The 20,793-nt window shown below is 52.8% G+C and overlaps 5 protein-coding genes across 5 annotated transcripts; 4 read left to right on the top strand and 1 right to left on the bottom strand.

Moving 5' to 3' along the window:
• Positions 1–629: 629 nt before the first annotated feature.
• Positions 630–2,692, top strand: BBA_02512 (putative ATP-dependent RNA helicase DED1; the record flags this gene model as incomplete). Its single annotated transcript, XM_008597609.1, has 2 exons — positions 630–850; positions 907–2,692. 2 exons carry the CDS (start codon positions 630–632, stop codon positions 2,690–2,692), a joined length of 2,007 nt encoding a protein of 668 aa, XP_008595831.1.
• A 1,513-nt stretch (positions 2,693–4,205) lies between these two features.
• BBA_02511 (AMP-dependent synthetase/ligase) lies at positions 4,206–6,067 on the top strand (the record flags this gene model as incomplete). Its single annotated transcript, XM_008597608.1, has 3 exons — positions 4,206–4,611; positions 4,690–5,906; positions 5,975–6,067. 3 exons carry the CDS (start codon positions 4,206–4,208, stop codon positions 6,065–6,067), a joined length of 1,716 nt encoding a protein of 571 aa, XP_008595830.1.
• A 1,250-nt stretch (positions 6,068–7,317) lies between these two features.
• Positions 7,318–9,945, top strand: BBA_02510 (tol protein; the record flags this gene model as incomplete). The annotated part of the gene is made up of 1 exon (XM_008597607.1): positions 7,318–9,945. The coding sequence occupies one exon, from the start codon at positions 7,318–7,320 to the stop codon at positions 9,943–9,945; it is 2,628 nt and encodes an 875-aa protein (XP_008595829.1).
• Positions 9,946–10,214: 269 nt separating this feature from the next.
• BBA_02509 (uncharacterized protein) lies at positions 10,215–12,387 on the bottom strand (the record flags this gene model as incomplete). The annotated part of the gene is made up of 2 exons (XM_008597606.1): positions 10,215–11,852; positions 11,911–12,387. 2 exons carry the CDS (start codon positions 12,385–12,387, stop codon positions 10,215–10,217), a joined length of 2,115 nt encoding a protein of 704 aa, XP_008595828.1.
• Positions 12,388–15,103: 2,716 nt separating this feature from the next.
• On the top strand, positions 15,104–16,777 carry BBA_02508 (uncharacterized protein; the record flags this gene model as incomplete). The annotated part of the gene is made up of 1 exon (XM_008597605.1): positions 15,104–16,777. The coding sequence occupies one exon, from the start codon at positions 15,104–15,106 to the stop codon at positions 16,775–16,777; it is 1,674 nt and encodes a 557-aa protein (XP_008595827.1).
• Positions 16,778–20,793: the final 4,016 nt, after the last annotated feature.

The raw sequence follows: 20,793 nt of genomic DNA, 5'->3' as shown, positions 1-20,793 counted from the left end.
ACCACATAGCCGGCTGACTCACCGGACCAGCCGAATACCTGGCTGGCTGGCCCCACTAAAATAGTTTTGCCATTTTTTTGCCAGGCAAATTTCCAAGTACCTGCTGCCTCGTTGTCTCCTGCAGGCTGCTTGCCTCTTTGCTGCCGCGCTAACCCCCTTTTGGTGGCGCTTGGCCCAAAGATTTTTTTTTCCTCCCCAGGCCCATTTCTTTTCGCCTCCATGACTTGACTGCTTGTCCCTTTTCTTCTCACACAAAACCCAAACCCCTTCAACCCCCCCAAAAACATTATCTCTCCTCTCATCCTTGTCATTTTCTTCCTCAACACACTCTCCGTTTCTCTTTGGTCTCTCCTTTGAAGATATTGTGTTTCTTTTGAGGAAAGCAGTTGGTACTTGTTTTGCGAGTGCCCTCTTGATTAATTTTTACGCGGGATACCTACGGAGCGACACGACTTCCGTTTTCTCCCCCTCCGACTTCTTTGTACATCCACCTGTCTCTTCTGTTCGGCACAGGTATTACGAATCTCTTTGTTCCAAACGACCGATTCTCATTCGACATCATCTTCAAAACCCGAACTGAACCGCTAAAGCTTCTCGAAACCAACGTGAACATGGCGGACCAACTCAACATGAACGGCCTCAACATCGGTGATGGTCAGCAGACTGCTGCTCAGCAGCGCTCGTACATTCCTCCTCATTTGCGCGGTCGTGGTGGTGCCAGCGCTGGCCCTCCTCCTATGATGGCAAACGGCCCTATTCCCGTTGCTGCTCCAGCTGCTGCTCCCGCTGCCGCCGCTCCCACTCCCGCTGCTGCTCATGCTGCCACCAATGGTGGTGGCTCCTGGTCTGGGTATGTTAAATTCTCACAACCATTCATTTCATAATTCTCTTACTAACTCGTGACAGAAATCAGGGTGGCTATGGCGGAGGTAGAAACGGCGGCGAAGGCGGCTACCAGGGTAACAACCGACGTGGCGGCTGGGGAGGCCGTGGTGGTTACTCTGGCGGCGGTGGCCATGATGGTGGTCACGGTGCTGGTGGTGGTGGTTATGCTACCCGCGGCTCTGGTGATGGCCAGTGGCGCGATGGCAAACACGTTCCCGGTCCTTCAAACCCTCGCGTTGAGCGTGAGCTTTTCGGCACTGCCGATGATCCTTCGAAGCAGCACACTGGTATCAACTTCCAAAAGTATGATGATATCCCTGTCGAGGCCTCCGGCCATGATGTCCCGGAGCCTGTTCACCAGTTCACCTGCCCCCCCTTGGACGAACATCTGTGCCAAAACATCGAGCTTGCCCGCTACCAGATTCCCACCCCTGTTCAGAAGTACTCTATTCCCATTGTTATGGGTGGTCGCGATCTGATGGCCTGTGCCCAGACTGGTTCCGGCAAGACGGGTGGTTTCCTTTTCCCCATCCTCGCTCAGTCTTTCAAGAACGGACCCTCTCCCGTCCCCGGAAATGCTGCTGGCCAGTTCGGTCGCCAGCGCAAGGCTTACCCTACCGCTCTCATTCTGGCTCCCACCCGTGAACTGGTTTCCCAGATCTACGATGAGTCTCGCAAGTTTGCCTATCGCTCTTGGGTCCGTCCCTGCGTTGTTTACGGTGGTGCCGATATTGGCTCTCAACTCCGCCAGATTGAGCGTGGCTGCGATCTGCTCGTTGCCACTCCTGGTCGCCTTGTCGACCTCATTGAGCGTGGTCGCATCTCTCTGTGCAACATTAAGTATCTTGTTCTCGATGAGGCCGATCGCATGCTCGACATGGGTTTTGAGCCCCAGATTCGTCGCATTGTCGAAGGTGAAGACATGCCCGCTGTCGCTGATCGCCAAACTCTCATGTTTTCGGCCACCTTCCCTCGCGACATTCAGATGCTCGCTCGTGATTTCCTCAAGGACTACGTCTTCCTTTCCGTTGGTCGCGTTGGTTCCACCTCCGAGAATATCACTCAAAAGGTTGAGTACGTCGAGGATGTCGACAAGCGCTCCGTCTTGCTCGACATTCTCCACAGCCATGCCGGTGGTCTCACACTCATCTTCGTTGAGACCAAGCGTATGGCCGATTCGCTCTCCGAATTCCTGATGAACCAGAGCTTCCCTGCTACGTCCATTCACGGCGACCGCACCCAGCGTGAGCGTGAGCGTGCCCTTGAGTTCTTCCGCAATGGCCGCTGCCCCATCATGGTGGCCACTGCTGTCGCTGCTCGTGGTCTCGATATTCCCAACGTCACTCACGTCATCAATTACGACCTGCCTACCGATATTGACGACTACGTTCACCGTATCGGTCGTACCGGTCGTGCTGGTAACACTGGTATCGCCACTGCCTTCTTCAACCGTGGCAACCGCGGCGTTGTCCGTGAGCTCATGGAGCTTCTCAAGGAGGCCAACCAGGAAGTTCCCTCATTCCTCGAGGCTATTGCCCGCGAGTCTTCCTTTGGTGGAGGTGGCCGTGGTCGCTCCCGTGGCGGCGGTGGTGGTGGCCGTGGTGCTGCTAACCGCGATTACCGCAAGCTTGGCGGCGGCGGTTTCGGAGGCGGCCAGGGTGGCGGCAGCTTCGGCGGTGGCCCGGGTGCCTACAATGGCGGCGGCGGCTTTGGTGGTGGTGGCAACAGCTACGGCGGCGGCGGTGGTGGCTACGGTGGCGGCGGCTATGGCAACCCCAGTGGCCCCGGCAACCAGTCCTGGTGGTAATTCATCTTGTCAACGATTGCGGGCTATCATTTCTACGAGGATGATAGTCGCAGCCAGGGAGGCTCTTCAACTTCATTGGTGGACAGAACCCCCCCGATCAATTGCTTGCCGCGACTGTTTGCTCGCCAATGCTACAGTACATTGACTTTTTCTTTCTGTTGATTTTTACGCGAATTGTTTTACTTTTACGACCCTTCGGACGCTATTGCATTGATATTTCGGCGACACGGCGGCATCATGACCTGCGCTTTTTTAGGGTGACGGTGTTTCACTCCTGCATAGCGCTCGGGTTACAGCCCCGGGGCATTTTACGACGCGTGTGATAGACGGCATTTGTTTGATTTCAACTTCCTCGTCGCTTGATACCCATAGACCGAGACGTGAGGAACTTGAACAAGGACACGCTGGCAAAGCGTGGTGCGACAGAATCTGCATTGAGAGACTGGATTCATTTGACGGCACTACGATTTGCTTATTTTGCTTTCTACGCTGGGAAATCCCCCTCGAGGAATCATGGTTTTTGATTTCCTCCATTACGAGAGGTCATGTTCTCGTCGTGCTTTATAGACAAAAGTGGATTACTCGGTTCTCCGGTCGGTATGTGCTTGACGCTCAACCACGGCACAAGAAAGGATGTCTGTGGAAAAGGATTTTCACTTTTTTTAGAGCGATGAGCATTAGACTGGAGCGGTCAACATATTGGTTTTCTGTGTTTCAAATTCGAAGAGCATTGAGAGAGAGTGCATCTCGACAACAAAAGTTTCGATGAATCTACCTCGGTAGGGATGGCATGGTAATATATGTTTTATTACTCTTCGACAGTCGCGACGACACGGGTACTTGTGAAAGGTTTTGACTTGGTTGAGAGAAAAAGTAGAAGGATTGCCAAGGTAGAGGCTTTTTGATAGATGAGGCCACAAACGAGACTTTGTACATGGGCTGTACTCCCGTGATAGACAGACAACCAGAGTGGACTGAGCAGTCCAGGGTTAAAAAAAAATGAAATGTTTTGTACTTGCAAACAAGCTCTAACGAATGATAGTGGTGATGTCATGGGTTGGTGATGGCCATGGCGAGGGCGTTGAGAAGCAGCGTTTTAGACCTCAGGTCCTGCACCACTGCCTTGAATTTGAGCACCCGGAACTACAAAATGCATCTAGTTGCCGGCAATGATTATGCATTTTTTTGAGGCAACTTGCATGGTCTATCGATGACTTTGAGTGGAAGGATTGGGCCTCCTTCCCCGCGTTAGCAATACCTAGGTACTTGAAACCCACCGCAGCGGAGCCGGAGCTACCTGTAGGTAAGCTGTTTGGCTGTGCGCCTCTTTTGCAGCTGAACCGTGTCTTGTATCCTTTCCCCCTCTCAATCAATAAACCTCGTCCTAGCTAGAAACAGATGGTGACAATCGGCGCACAACTACTGCTGCATCTTGGATAAACTAATTAGCGATCGATATCTACATCTGCCGCGAGCATCTGACGAGACGCACACACGGAACCGACGAATTAGGATGGGCAACGTCCTTGAGACGCTCGATGCCGGGCTTACCGGCCTCTTTGGTCAGTGGAATGGCTACTCGACAAGCCTGGTGACGGTGCTCGTGGTCATTCTTGGATATCGCATTTTGCACGCCAGCGACCCTGACGTGCATCCAATCCTGCTGGCCCGCCAGTCTACGGCTTCGACGGTGCGCAACGAGGGAGAAAGCGCCGTGTACCGCTCGCCGTTGGCACCACACGGTATGCCCCTGAATGCAGGTCTCAACGTCAAGCCGGCGGGCGCCTCGAAATGGTCGCGCGGCCGCGATGGCGACCTTCGCGACGTCTGGCGCAAAGTTGTCCAGGGCGGCGATGCGGGCGCCAAGGGAAAGCTCTTGACGGTGCACGGCTCACAAAATGTTGAGGAGCACAGTCTTGGTAAGACGCCACAACCACGTTGAGACGATGAAGTGGTGTGGTCACTCGATGAAGTCTGGCTGCTGACTTGCGAGATAGAGGACATTACTAGACAGATCAACCTCATCGGCCAGCAAATTACCGAGCAGGGCGGCATCCGCGTCGCCATTTACCTTCCCAACTCGATTGAGCTGCTCGCCGCCCTGTTTGCCTGTGCTTACAGCAAGAACCTTACGGCGGTGCTGATCCCCTTTGACGTGCCAGAGGGCCAGCTCGTGTCCATGCTGCGCCGCTCTGCTGTCGACACCGTCATTACCGCGACCGGCGAGTTCCCCCTTGACGCCGTCGTCAAGGCGTACAAGGGTCTGCGCCAGCTCATCTGGGTCGTGGACCAAGGCAGCGCGCACATGGACTGGAACGAGGTCCCCGAGGGCATCGGTGGCAGTGTCAGCGTCGCCACCTGGCAAGATATTGTGCGCGATGCCCCCGCCGGCGCGGGCCGTGAGCTGCAGGCTGTTGCCGAGGACACAGACGCCGAACCCGCTGTAGGTGACGTTGTCACTTTCTGGCAGAGCGGCAAGCCTGGTGCCCAGCAGCAGGAGATGGTGCGCTTCACGCAGGCCAACCTCGTGGCCGGCGTGGCGGGTCAACTTGCCGCCATCCCGACCAAGGCGCGTCTCACCAACGCTGACCTTTTCCTTCCCGCCGACGCTCTGACCAACATCAACACACTGATTCTCACCCTGTCTGCTCTGTACTCAAACGCCTCTGTTGCGGTCAACTCGGCTGCTGGGTCGCGGGCCGCCGACTTGATGGTAGCCACGCAGGGCATCGCGCCAACCGTCATCGTTGCAGATCCCGCAGTCCTCTTGCAGACGCACTCGCGCGCCATGGCCAAGCTTCCCTCGCCGCTGGGTACACTGGCGCACTCGCTCTCGAAGCGCAAACTCGTCAACGAGGGCATCATGGTTACGGCGAACGCACTGTCGGCGTTTGCGGCAGCTGCCAAGCCTGCTCTCGGTACTACGCCAGGTCAGCTGCGCTTGATTTATACGGCTCATCGCGCGGGCAGCCAGCAGTCGCCTGGTCTGTCACCAAGTGAGCTGACGGATCTGCGCATCTTGACAGGCGCCAGGATCGTGTATGCGCTTGCGGCAGCCAAGGTCGCGGGAGCGGTGGCGCAGACGGCCTTCTATGATTACCGCGCCGAGCTCGGCGATGACAAGGGACACTTTGGCTCGCCGACGAGCAGCATCGAGGTAATTCTCAAGGATTCTGGCAGCCATAAGACGACAGACGAGCGTGCCGAAGGCGAAGTGAGTCTTATTTACCTCTCTATGCTATGGACAAGAAGCTCGAGATTTACTAACTATAATGCGTACAGATTTGTGTCAAGGGGCCCTGTGTTTCTGGAGGCGAGGCAAGGCTCGGCGTTGTGGGCGTCATCAGAGACGACAATACCTTGGCTCTTGTATAAGCAACATGTTCTAGAGACACTTTGTCACCCGTGTCGCCCTTTTTTTTTCGCCTTGCAGGATCTAAGAAACTGTAGCAAACATTTCGGCGTCAATTACATGCGTAAAGTCATTGCTTGGACATGGATGTGCACGTTGTTCCGAATTTATAAGCTACCGAGGTGCCTTGCCCTCTCCACTACTGACAGAATACTGCCATGGCAAACTTCGGATGGCGCGGATGCCTCGGCTTGTTTGCCTCAGGAGCGTCTTGATATTGACAAACTGGCCAGCTAACATGGTAGTAAGCTTGATGTCAAGGGGTGGGTGGCTTGACAAGGTGCATTAGCCTTTGACGACGTGTTGAGCCAGCGCCGGCAAAGAGGGATCTTGAAAGCGACGGCGATGCACACCACCGCCGCGAACCATCGACTGGTCATAGTTACTCTGACCATAGAAAAAGCACCAGTAGCTGGACCTGCTGCCAAATCCGCCAACTGATTCCTCGGCCGCTCTAGGCGTAAAAGAGCGCGCGACCGAGTGAAGGGTGGGGAAAGTAACGGTTGTTAGAATGGGCAATCCCTGAGTAAATAGTGAGTAGTGACAGACTGACAGTTACGTTACTGTGTGCACTCTGGGACCCTGACCTGATTCTGATTAACATTGCCGAGACGTCAATATCTTTCCGAATCAGCTCCATCAAGTCCCTGCGCATCGGCATCTACCTCTGACAACGAAACAATCGACTAATTGACATAGCACTAAACAATTACAGTTACACTGTTGCTCAAAACCGCGCTCCTGCCGCCTGACAGCTTTTCAGGGACCACTGTGTAGCTCCTTCCGTGGGGAAAGAAGGCTAAAAAGGAGTACAAGGCACATTCAGCACTTTGCTAGTGTACTTGGTGTACCTCTTGGTGTCCTTTTGTACTGATTATCTGTGCCGCCCAGACGTCACCCACTCACTCACTCGAGCTCTGTTTTTTTCCTTTCCTCAACATAACGCCTTTTGCGTCCTACAACTCATAACGCTCTACGGGTGCGCCGGAAAATAAGAAAATAAATCTACAAAAATGACACCGGCGTATGCAGTCTGACTCATGACGAGGGACAGCACATCCCTTTCTTTGAAAGAACTCATCGGCGACAGTGCGGAATAGTGCAGCGCAGAAAGGGGACCTGCCATATTACGACGCGGTGCGAGTGAGCATAAAAAAGAGCGACAAGGGGTGTGGGAGGTCCTAATAACCCACTCCGCGACACTGCCCGATATATGAAAAAGTTTACCAAAATCTTTCCCCGGCGCCTGCAGGGCCGTGGTGAAAACGGTCATGGCAAGCAAAAGGGCATGGCTGGTCCGGGACTGGAGAGTGCGCGCGACCACCATCAGCTTACTCTGCGCAGAGGCATCCCGACCAAGAAGCCAACAAGGACCGGCGCCAGTCGCATTTTCGTTGGGGTACCGTCAGACGCGGCAAATGGTGCGAATGGGGAGAATGGAAGTGGAAAGGATCTGAATGCTGGAAATGGCCATGCCAACGACAAGGAAAACGGACATGTGCCGGTGGTGTCAGGCATTGAGCTGGCTGTTGCTGGTGCTGCGAATGCAGAGACCGCGACTGACCATGCCCAGCTCATATGTGAGACTTGTGCAGCAATTGGATTCCCGAAATTGTTTGATTGGAAGCCAGGTGAGGCGAGACCATGGGTATCGCTCGCTCACACCCTCAAGGATGAGACCAACTGCCCCTACTGTACCTTCTTCCAAGCCATGATCGGCCACATATCTAGCGCTGGCGGTGAAGGGGCAGACACCCCAATCACTGCCCAGTCCTTGAACGGAACAGACATGGAGGCGCGTCAATCATCCGCCACTAGTACTTTTACGCCGTACTTTCGCATCAGGCACGCGTTTGAGCGACTCGGTATCAGCCAAAAACATGAGCTCGGCAGGACAGTCCTGTTTGAAGTGACGACAAAATCCAAGTCACTTCCTCGTGGCTACATCCTTCCCGCATTACATAATGAGACTGGCCTCGACGGATACCTGGAGTCTTCTCGGGGAGACAGCGTGAGTGAGACAGGGACACAATCCAGTCAGCCTTCGCTCCAGCAGCTACCACCCAACTCATTGCGAGGCCGCTCTGTGACTGCGCTTCTCGATACAGCTTTGCCGCGCTGCTGGATCGACTACTGCAAAGACTATCACACTGACGAACGCTGTGCTGCCAAGCTAGCCTCTCCAGGCAAGATCAATCTGAAACTCATTGACGTTGAGAGCCACAAGGTCGTTTTGGCGGCAGATCTCGAGGGCCAAAATTATGAATACGTCACCCTAAGCTATGCACTAGGAGATTACGAGCTGGAGCCTTTTATCGAGTCTACACAATTGCCGAAAACTCTGCCAGCAACATTCGAAGACTCACTTTCGCTAACCCACTCACTGGGCTATCGGTATCTATGGATCGATCACTATTGTCTACCTTCACGGGTAAATAAGCTGGAGAGAAGGCAGCAACTCGACTTGGTCGGGGAAGTGTTTGCACGTTCCGTCTTGACACTAATCGTGGCAGCTGGTGACAGCATTGCTCATGGCATCCCTGGCGTAAGCGTTCCTCGTGACCAAGACCAGCTTTCTCTTCACAACGAGAGTGGCCTATTCACGACTTCACTGTTGCGTCCCGATGTCGAAGTTGCTGCTTCGCTGTGGGCAAACAATGCCTGGACGCTCCAGGAAGGCCTCCTTGCACGACGACGCCTCATCCTCACCTCCTCCCAGGCTTACTTTCAGTGCGGAGCTCTTCACTGCCACGAGAGTATTAGTGTACCATTGCGCCTTGCTCCAAGCTTTACACTAGGTCGCATCTTTCCCTTGGACGGCATTGGCAGTGTCGATATCCGAAATCTTATAGGTACATACATGACTCGTGAAATTTCCAGGTCGCAGGATCGCCTGGATGCGTTTCGTGGACTGTCGCGAGCGTTTGCGACCAAAGACCAAGCTCGCGTTGATACGTTCATGGGGCTGCCGCTTTTTGACCCTGATTCTTTCACCAATGTCAAGGTGGTTAGCCAAACCGACCGCCTGGCTATCGCGATGAGCTGGATGTGGTCCGGTCGAATCGTTTCGTCAAGTCAAGAGGCAGACAGCGATCTAGAGCCATGCTATCTTGATAAAACAGCAAACTTCCCGTCTTGGACCTGGCTATCCTGGCGCATCAGACGGGGTCAATCTATTTCGCACGGTGGGCGTTCGTTTTGTATACCCCAAACAAGTGGCCAGCCCCTACCTGTTGTCGATGGCTTAGGCGCGCCGCCTCGCACAGAGATATCTGTGGGCTTCGCGGATGGCCTGCTGGTCTCGTGGGAGATTGACGGGGTTGCTATTTCACGTCGTGCGGAGCCCATTACCTTTTTACGTATCAAGACCTTTTGCTTTGATATCAAGGTTACCAAGAAGGAGGGCGAGTGGCAGATTGCTGAGCCTGTTGATGTATTTGACCGGGCAGTACGAGATAACATCCTGCTACTCGTCCGCTCCTCTCATGTACCCGCCAATGCAGACCACAGTACACCCGCAATTATCCCAGATGCGGATCTTACAGTCACCGCCATGCTTCTCACGGGCAGAAACTGGCGTCCTGCTGATACCAGCCCGGAAACAAAGACGCTGACCAGCCCAACCGAGGGCCCCGTTGCCGCGCTCCTCTGCGCACCAAAGGACTGGCAGCTGGAACAGCCACTCGTGCGCTTGGGTGTCGTCTGCTTTGGCTCGACAGAGTTTATCATGAAGGAGTCCAAGAATGAGGAGGAAGGCGAGGCCACCCTCAAGGGCATCGCCTCTGTCTCTGGGGAGAAGAAGAGCCTCGCAACCAAGTTGCGAGAGCTTGACCTTTACTAGGAGCGTAAATATAGGGCAAGTATATGGGCATTGTGTTGATTTATTCATTTGTTCATTGACGCATAGCATTGGGAGCCGGAGCATACAATCCTGGGAAAACAAGAAGAGTGGGAAGCATATCGGATCGTCTTTTGTTTTTAAGTTTGCCATTCTTCTGACTTGTATACATGACCGAGATGTCCCTGTTACATAGCACGTACAACGTGTACACAGATTACAAATGAGCTTACAAGTCTTGGAATCAAAGGCTATTGAGTAGAAATACCACTCTATTGCATAGCCATGGCCGCCCTCGTTGACAAGTCTTCGTGCACCCACGCCATGACACGGTTGCCCACGTCGCCCACGAGCGTATCGTAGTGCGCGCCCGGCGCAAACAGACCGCAGTGCGCACCGACTTCGTCCACGTCGGCCATGTAGACGTCCACCCACGTCGGGTCCGGCCGCCCGTTGATCTTGCTGGGCAGCGCGCAAAATTTGCGCAGTTTCCTGGGCTGCTGCTCTTTTGACGGTGGCTGGTGCTGCGCATCCTGGTCCGTCGTCGTCGTCGTCGTCGTCGTTGTCGCAGCAGCGGTTATGGACTCTTCCATGGTCAGACCGGCCGCTGTTTCCGCCTCGGCTTTTGTTTCATCTCTCCGTCGTTGCAGTTCCCGAAGTGATTGCTTCTCGAGCCGCTGGGCTTCCTTTTCAGACTTTTTGCGGCGCTTTTCGACAAGTTTTTCTCGTTCACGGAGGGCTCTATTGCGGTTCTTGACGGCCTGTTGGTAGGCCTTTTGCTCCCGCCTGGCTTCCTTTTCCGCTTGCTTGCGGGCGTCCTTGTCGGTGTACTTGGTCAGGTCGGGATACGTCGGCTCTTCAGGCGCGGGTGGGATGGGTGTCAAGTCCAAGTCTGACAAGTCTGGCCGCGGTTCCGGGCAGGCGGGTATAGCAGCCTCAGAGGATGGCACTGCAGTTTCTGCAGTTTCTGCAGTTTCTTCCTTCTCGTCGAGCATCGGGACAGGGTCAAGGTGCAGCAGGGATTTGTGGCTTTCGGTTTCGGAAACGGGTTCCTCTTCTGACTCACTCTCGGGCAATGACTTTGAAGCAGTTGGTTTTTCGCCTGCTTGTGGTTCGGCACCTTTCGCCTCATAAAGGTCTTCTTCATCACAGCCACCATCAGCGTGTTCAATGTCCAATATTGGTATCTCTTCAGCACGAAAGCTAGGGTGTGAGGCGGCGTCTGTCTCGGATCCAGTGAGTTCCTTGCTGCCCGCTCCTGGTTCGTTCAGAGCCAGCGTCAATAGTGACGGTTCAACGCCCGCCACTGCATCTATCTGCGGAGATGGCTTGGGACGGCCTGGCGATAGCGTGTAGTAGTTGACAAACCGAACACGTCTGTGCGCTGCGGCTGGATGGCCTTGAGAGATTGCTTTGAGCTCATCAACATCCTCTAGAGCTCGTATTCGTTTGTAACGTGCAACAAGTTCTGGATAATCAGCCATACAACCACCAAACTCTAGATGAGAAATAATGTGATTGCCAATAGCGTTGAATATGCCTTGAGCCTTGTGTTTGGAAGCAAAATGTCGCAGTCTTGACAAGAGTGGTTTTTCTCTAAAGGGAACGTCATTGAAAAAGGGAGGGTCATATAACTCATTTGTCTGTGCTGATAGAGATGACTTTGTAGAGACGTTGAATGCAGTATCGGATACTGGGAGCGACAAGTCGCTTGCGGAAAGGTTCTCGGCGAGCGAGGACTGAGAAGAGGATTCTCCAATCCCCTTGTCAGACTTTGGTGCGGGCTGGAACAAGCTTGATAGGCCAGATACAACTATTCCGGGGTGCAAACCTAAAAATGGTGAATCCAGAGACAATGTGCCCAGTATTCGATGTTTGAAAGGTTGATGAAGATATGGATCGTGGTTAGGCTGATAACACAAATTAGCTCGTGCCCAAAGCAAAGTGCTGTTAGAAGAATAATTCTACCATTAGAGCGACCTCAGCAGCTAGCAAGCCTCCCATGGAGTGACCAACGAGAATGACATCGGTAGTGGGAGACTCGTGTGGCTCGAGCCAGACACTGAAATTGTCCCTTGCAACATGAATAGCTCTGTAGGTCTTATAGCGGGGGTATATTTTGGAATGGACAATATGCGTTTCAGAGAGGAGCTCAGTGAGGGTAGCATGTACATGCGCTGGGAAGGATCTAAAGGACTGGTCATTGCCGTAGAAGCCGTGAATGTATATGATGAGTAGCGAGCGCCTAGTATCAGACTCTTTTGCCGGTGCTCTCAGCGACTGAGCCGACGAAGTCCTAGGGTCTGAAGCATGCAGTTTGGTGGAATATCCAAGACCAACAGAAGTAGGCATCAGCAGGTCACCATCTTGATGATCGGGAGGAAATGTTAGAGATGCGGACTGCGCAGATTGTAGTCGAGGCGGCAAGGGAGGAGGGAACGCCATGTTGCGCGAGGCGTTATCGAAGCTGCCAGCAACTAGGACAGGGGATTAAGATCGCAGTGCTATTGAGACATGACGGGGAATGTTGCCATCGCCATAGGCATATTGCTGGCCGGGATGTCGAGGGATGACGTTGGGCGCAGCCAAGGGTAGGCGGGCAGTTGGTTTGCGAATGGCGCTAGAATCGAGGTGCCCCCGCAGGGTCTGCGTCTCAGGCCGACCCGCGATTTAATATTGGCAGTGGCAGTGTTTGCGATGGAGAAAAGATAAGATCGGAAGCCAAGGAGGATGCTTCGTATCCTAAAAGACTTGAACGATGGACAAGTAAGAAAGCTGCTGCATCTCGTCGGTTTCCCTGCAATGAGGTGACGTGTACGTTGGGCTGAGGCGGCGAGAGAGTGGCTGAGCAAGTGGTAAGCTGATAGAGCAATGGGGGGCGGCCAGCGCATCTGGCTAACAGACGAAGCTGGCGCAGCTGCCTACCACCACATTGAGGCAAACAAGGAGCTTTGCTGTGGCTCAGGCATAAAACAGAGGGAGGTGACAGCTGGCAACTGCCAGCTGGCAGCTGTCAATAAAGTTGCCCACGTTTGAGCAAACCAGATTGAATTATGAATTATGAATTATGCAAGATCACATAAACTACAGAGGTAACTTGCATGTGTATCGAGGCTATGACGCCCCGTTTGAGATTGTTAAGGGTCGATCAATAAAGCAACATGAGAAAAGGGAGTAATATCAAAAGATTATGCCGCAATACGAATCGGATATATGAGGTCGCAAATTCAAGGGACAAGTTGGTGGGCTTGATGGTTTGGTAGGGTTAGCTTTCATCTGCTGGGGACTGGCTAGCCAGTCAGCTTGCTGGAAGATGCGCCAGGGAGGTCCGCATCCACAAGAGTGCTTTATTACAGAAATTTGCAGGCACATTCGCAAGCACGCGTACTCTTTAGAAACAACTGAAAGCATGGCATGGTTGGCGCGTGGTGAGAGTCGTGGCAACATGGAATGTGGTTCCGGATGCTAGCGGCTTGGCCAGCTCCAGACTGACGAGCATCAATGAAGTAGGGCAAGGCTGCCGCTGAGTGATCCGGCTCCAGGGAGAGACAGAGGGGAATGGGAAGCAAATCAAATTTATTAGTCGGACGACAGGACGGGTATTGAGCCAGCCGTGATATGTAAAAGGACCCGCGTGTAACTCGTTAAAAATGGTACGCGTGGCGTTCCAATTTATTGGCGGACATGTACCAGTTTTCAGTAACATGCCTGCTTGCACGAGCTGCGAAAGAAAATACGAACAAAATTGGAAGGGGGGAACAAAATAGCAGATGCAGAGAGGTCGTTTCACTGCCGCTTGGACAGTGGCGGCAATTAGGACTGCAGATTCCCGTTTAGAAACGAACCGTTTATGGTGTAGATCTCTGGGCACGTTGTAGGTTTGCAGCAGATGAGAGCATGCGGGAGTCAAAGCAAAGCAAGAGAATGGTAAATGCTTGAAAAGTGCACGGCAAAGTGTTTCAGAAGCACAATTATGCAGATTGTTAAGTGGGTTGATTGGTTGGGTGACAGGTGGCTACGACTGCTAAAACGAAGACGCTGTAGAGTGAGAGAGGCCTAGAACCTAATAAAGCCAGCCCATTGTTTATGCCAGTGGTCGTGGCCACGACGGATATTTAGAAGAAAGATGCACTTTTTCTGGCGGCCGGCTTCCCGTATTTTTGGCTTGGCGTTTAACGCTAGGCTACTTTGGCCCGTCATTGTTAGCCCCGGCCGTCTTTCATTGGCCACAACCCCTGCATCTTCTCCTCTGCTCATGTTAATAGATTAAAATGGTCGCGGGTGTGAGTGGGCCGAACGGGGCTTTTTGCGGCCGTCGATGGGGCTCCAGGAAATGAGGGAATTGAAGGCACAACATTCCCCAGCAAGAGCCTCGCTCCAAAGCACCCAACACGACAAACAGACGATGCGAGCCAATCCTCAGCCCAGCCAGAACAAAGAGAATGCAAGACATACGGTCCATTTGACCAGAAGAGGAAGAAAAAAATTAGCAGCCAAAATACGTCGTGGCCTGTGCTGGCAAACTAAGTCCACTGTCAGGTACCACTCGGCGCCATATCAAGCCCCTACGAATGCTTCCCCCAGGTACCTTGCAGCCGCCCAGATTCGCCCTTCTGCGCTCATTTTAGATACCCTACCCTTTCTTGCTGGTCCCTCTGCTTCTCTCTTCTTTTCCTTCTTCTCTAGCCTCATCTCGACCTGTTGCGTCTTGGTTCGCTCGTCATGTTTATGACATTGACGTTGGTAGACTGCTAGCCATTCGCCGTTCTCGTCGCCATTCGCTCGTTTGTTTTCTCTTCATTCTTTTCGATACCGTTTTCCTTGTCCAGCCAAGCGATCCGCTCCAACGCAAAATCCTTAACGCACGACTCGGCCGCAAATTCATCGCATTACAGGACGGAAAAAATATCTTTGGGCTACGCAAGCCTTTGACTCGCCCTTTTCTTCCTCTCGACTTCCAAGGCAGACTGCGCAGCTAGTCGCAGAGTCTTGTTGATCCAGCAGAGCTGCAGTACGTCGACGTCAAGACTCCGCCCTGTTTAGACAATGATGCCCCTGGCGCGCGTCGAAAAATAGAAACACTCCGTCGTCAGCCAAGAGCCCCCGTAGCCAGGAATACGATCACCTGCTCACCGCTGCGCCGCCTTGACGAGTCACCGCCATGACTAACCATCGTCATGGGCCTTCACTCCTTCAGGCCCGTGATTCCCATTCTGTCGATTCTTTGCCATCTTCCGCCTCGGATTCTCACACTCCTTCTGCCATCCACTTACAGGCCCATCGCCACACTCACTATCCGCACACGCATGACCATATCCGCCATCGCGACACCAGCGACGACAACAACCACGGCAACCAGCATCACCAGCAGTCTCATTCGCATAGCGCCGCATCCCCAGCGACAGAGTCCATCGTCGCCCAGTCTGATTTAGACGACCGGGTATCCAGCGATTCTCGGTCGCTGGAAGCTCGTTCACCCGCCGCCGCCGTGGACGCCGCTCTCGCCGCCCGCGCTGACGATGCCACGTCCTACGTCACCCAGGTCGTCCAAACGATTTCTATAGTTCAGGTCGTCGACTACTCTGGCTCGCCCATTTCGAGCTCTACCCAATATGCCACCCCGAACACCGTCGTTGTCGACCCTAGCACAGGCGAGACCAAGTCGCAATCTAGTCCTGGCTTTACGATTGCCGTGAACCCGAGCAGCCTTGTCCCGGGCCTGGGGAGCTCGTATTCTACGCCATCAACGACAACCTCAACTCATCACACGACCTCGACCTCGTCGCAGCCCAGTTCAGCTCCGCTACCTTCCTTGTCCGCCTCCAGTTTTCCCACCTTATCGGATCCAAGCAACGGAACGGCGTGGGGAAATGCGACCGTGCTTAGCAGTGCACATAATTCTACAATTGCACCGACTACAATCAGCCAGTCGTCCGCGGTCAACTACAACACTTCTACGACACAGTCCAACTTTCGCATCTTGTCATCTTCAAGCGAGACGAACACTCTGTCTTCTTCCTCTTCTTCCTCTTCTTCGTCAGCATCAACATCCATATCATCGTCATCGTCATTGTCATCGTCATATTCATCTACTTACAGCTCTACCCCGACTTGGAACTCGCCGACAGTCGTCCCTACAGTCGAAGGCAGCGCCGAAACTTCCTCCGCGGCGTCGTCATCTGGCAGCTACCCGATGACGACTCAGCAAAAACAGATTGTTGGGAGTGTACTGGGGAGTGTCGCTGGCGTGGCCTTTCTCGCCCTTCTAGTTTTGCTTGCCATGCGTTATAAGAATAAGAGGAACGCCGAGTCTCGGTCAATCAACAGGGGATCTCCAGGCTTCGCGGCTCTACCCGCGTCGGGCAGCGACGCCGCCAACTCGATGACTGAACGAAACGGAGCCGCCGCGTCGGTCAATGCTGCCTTCGCGGCCTTTGCCAGCAAGCGTCAGTCGAGGGGCGCGCCCGATGCGTTAGAGGTGCCCTCTGGTGAGCGAGGCTTTCACCGTGTGTCGGGTCGCAAGCTGCAGTCTGTGCTCTATACGGGCGGTGATGGATACTCTGATCCGCGTGAAAGCACATTGAGCCAATACTCGCAATCGTCTGAACCATTCAACCCTGGCGATGAGCCCTTTGCGCTTGGCAGTCCTATGCGGCCAGTCAGCGGCGTGCCAATTTTTCGATCGGGACCTGCGCGGACGCCAGTGACGGAAGCCAATCCGTTTGCCGACCCTGCAATGTCGCCGCCAATGGCAAAGAACAACTCGCCACCCAGACGCCCTGGGTCCAGTGGCAGCGCGAGGGGATCTAGCTCACGGTTTCAGGAGAGCATTTGATGATTAATTTCTAAAAGCGACTATACCACAATCAATTTCCTGGCCCTTTTTTTTTCATCTTCACTTCTTCAGCCTGTACATGGTTTTACTTTTATCCATATTTTTTTGCGGCACTCATTGTCAGCGTCTTCTCCCCCAACAGGGACAGTCTTGGATATCGCTGGGCCTGGAACGGCTTTCGATTTACAACCGGACTAATTTTATCTTTTATCTCGGCAGTCTTGTTCAGCTTGCGGCGTTTTGATGGGGTTAAGGCAATGGTACTTGGGCCTACCATGTACTATCGCATGCGATTATTTGATATAATGTACATTTCACCTAGCAGCGATTGCAAAAGGGAGTGAGAATCTACATGGTTGATACAAGGCGGAAGTCTTCAGAAATGAAAGTTATCTTGTACAACGAATGCAGTGAATTTGTGGAACATGGACTGCAATGGTGTGCGACGTGACGGAGTTTGCGTGTCGGTATTTGTAATGGCAATATTTCGATGAGGCTTTGGGACTCTCAAAGACTAAGGCTCTTCTCGGGAATAAAGAATCTTGTGTAGAGTAAAATTACGTGGGATAGTTGGGGGCGAATGCTTATGCAAATCGTCGTCAGATTCCGACAAGGCAGCCGCGTGGGAAAGGTCTCATGCGTCTAGTGATAGCGGTAGACCAGGTATGGCAATCGGAGTTTTTTCCACCCCTGTTCTTGGGAAGTGGATGTGCGTTGGTAGAATCGGAGACGAAAGTTGAGGAGGAAAGAAGTCGGCGAAAGAGGAGCAAGGTTCATTGACGATGGCGAGTGACTCGGATGCGTTTCAGATGTGTCGAGGGGGGTTGAAAGCTGTTGGAGCTACGACATGAATGTTCAAGGAAGAGAAGGTAAATAGGTATAAATCATGGCTGGGAAGAGAAATGATTCCATCTACGACCTCTTTTTTCTTGGCAGAGCCATGTTTCAAAGGTTGGAAGACGGACAATTCTTCATGCAGAGAGCATGACAGCATGGTTATGCAGATAGGACGGCTGCTGATCGGGAACTTGTTGGCTATATCAAACCGGACAACCGGGGTGGGTGCAGAAAAGTGACTGGCAGACTGGCACCTGGCACCTGGCACCCAAAGCACCTTGTACACTGACTGGCTGGGCATTGACAAGTGGACACTTCGACCTGGTGAAACGTCTAACTAGACACTACGTAGAGCACGGAGTACGTACTTTGGTACTCAGCCTCTGGCACGCGATGTGGAATCATTTCTGCATGTTTTACACTCTAAGACATGCCAAGAAGCAAGGCAAAATCTGTATGAGAAATTACTAGAGAAGTCGTGTAAAAGAATTGGCTGAATATGGGAGAAGAAACAGGTGGTTGTGAGGAACATGGAGATTTCCATCTGCTTATTCCAAATACTCGGGATGGGACACCTCCCAGGAAAGTGGTGCCAGAGAAACCAAGTACTTGTGATTGGTACGAACTGGTGAGTCGTTGGCTGGCTAGTAAAGTAAACTAAATGGTTGGCTGTGGACAGCGCGATCTGGGTCGTGGCAAAAAAGACGGACAGACAGACAAACCTGGTCTGGCTGGTTGGCTTGCATTAGCGCAGCCTATTTTACAAGACATGGGCTGCTGGAAGAAATTGCCACTGTGGATGGATCATTTGGGAGGGGCGTTTTTTTCTATTTTAGATCATATTTAGAGCTTGTCAATATTTAGTGCCGCGGGCTTGCAGGACTTAAGACGGCAAACGGCCAGGCAATCGTACTCGTAATGACAACTCGCGGCTGTCGCCGTCTTGTGACATTTTTAAAAGGGGGGAGGGACGGGGATTTAATGGTCAAAAGAAATTATGGTACGGAGCAACTGTCAGGCAAATACCCGAGTATGAGTAAGTATGACGATGAGCTGGGTTGTAAAAAATTTTGACACTGCATTAATCGCCAACGCGTCTCTTGTTCAGGTCTGCTTGATGCTGATGCTTGGCAGCCGGCAAGGTCATGATGATCTGGCATTGAACCTAAATTATTCTCAGTGATCGGCAAGAAAGTGGGAAAAATCATCAGAAGAAAAAGTAAATAACGAAAGAAGCGTCAACGACCTCTAAGTTAGCTTTGTCCTTGTGTGAGGGTGGCGGTAGTAGGTGCGCCGCCGCGCCCGCATGGTTGACGGTGATTTGTCGACATGGGAAAAGGGACTCGATAACCATGTCCGGGATTGTCGCCTAGATCGGACGCACATGGTGAGGCGGCAGGCGACCTATTGTTTTTGTGAATTATCGAACTCTGATTTCTTTTCTTTTCATTACGTATGGATGAGATGAACTACTCTGCTCCAACTAGCCAGCTCTCATTTCTTGTTCAAGTTCAAGGTGTTCCCGTCAACTCAATGAAGACGGCGTGGCGGGGGATGTGGGGTGGACTTCAAGGTGAAGGGGGTAATAGGGCCAAGACCTGTAACCGTGCTGCAGCCTGCTGGTAACTAATAGGAGTCAGTGATTATTAATGATAACAAGGCAACGAGGGCCAGAAGAAAACCCGAGTCTCGACACCCAGATAAGACTTGGAAATAATGGCGTCGCACCTCTTGCAGCGTGGCATTTCGTCATTGAGGAACAGGACGGGGGGGGTTTTGCGGCATGTTTGGAATATTAATCAAGAACGACTTGAACCGTTGAAGCAGATAATGAGGTAGAGTTGGCCCCTGCGGAGGGGAAAAACGGCTTCGACATGTTTCTCCATCACAACTCTCGCGACAAGGTTAGCTACCGTTGGAGTTTCAAAGATTGGGCACTTCTCCTCCCCCCTCGTGGGGGGCAGTTGGGCATATCGAGAGGGGAGTGCAGCGGACTTTATGGCATAATGGAAGGGGCTTGTCGATGTGGTTCGTGATTTATGCCAAGAGGCTGAGCAAGATAATAGTGATGAGACGAAGAAATGTTGTTGGTTGGTTATTGATATTCAGGCAAGAGTGTGATGCTCGTACCTGGTCCTTCGCTGCTGTCGAACAACGGGACTGATTCTAGACCCTGCGCAGTAGCCTGGGTTGTACCTAGGGAAAGTACTTGTAATACCTACTTGCCAGCTTGCCAGAGTGCCAGGATGACCCGTTTCGGCGTAGATTTGGTCGTCTGCAAGCTTATTTTATTGCCAGTATCCGTACCTAATGAGGTAGCTTGGTCAAATGTACCTTTCTTTCTACGGCCGCAGCACGGACAGGCGCTTTGGTTTCCCCCACCATTCCGCATCTCACACACAGCGGGAGCTTGCCGTTTCGCAACGCACGTTCTCGCACAGAAAGTGTTCGTTTTGGCGCATTCGCATAGGTGACAAACGGGTGGAACTTTGGCAGTAGCGTCTTCCTCATGGTTACCATCCATCCAACATCCAACCCCATCCCTCGCAGACTGGTAACTTGACTGGCTAGGTAGCCTTGTCGTGGCCCCCGTGCCAGCCGTCAAGGCCCCGTACTAGCTGTCAAGGCCCGCCCGGGAAACTCTGTTTTCAATGGCGCCACAAGTTACCTTTGTGCCTTACAAGTAGGTAAAGCTGGTAAGCCCAAGAGCCCCAAGAGCCCCAAAAACCCCTCCCCCCGGCCAAGCCCAAGGCCACTAAAAATTACTCAAGTCTGTCAGTTTTCAGCCTCTGCCGGCGCCTGAGACTTCCCCAGACACGCTGCCGCCAATAAAAACAGGAAAGTACCCAGGTACCTACCTACCTAGGTAGTTACCATACCTTGCTACCTGCTTAGAGCTGGGTACTTGCTTACACACCCATCACTCAACCGCAAGTCAGGTACCGTTGGAATCAAGAAAAGCCAAAAACCGAAACACCCTGCATGCCTCCCCTCTGAGGCTCACACTCTATCTTACCCTCGATCCCCAACTCCGGCAAGTCCGCCTCCTCCGTCCATTTTCTCCCTCTTTCATTCACCTTTCGGTTGTTTTTTGGTTTCTCCCTTCTATCTTCTCTTTTTTTGAGCTGCTGAGCCGAAAAATCACCAATCGATTCGCAAATCCCTAACCTCTCAATCCC

This window comes from Beauveria bassiana (genome assembly GCF_000280675.1).
Source record: "Beauveria bassiana ARSEF 2860 unplaced genomic scaffold BBA_S00005, whole genome shotgun sequence".
Classification (NCBI taxonomy): Eukaryota; Fungi; Ascomycota; class Sordariomycetes; order Hypocreales; family Cordycipitaceae; genus Beauveria; species Beauveria bassiana.
This window is presented reverse-complemented; position numbering and strand designations above follow the sequence as displayed.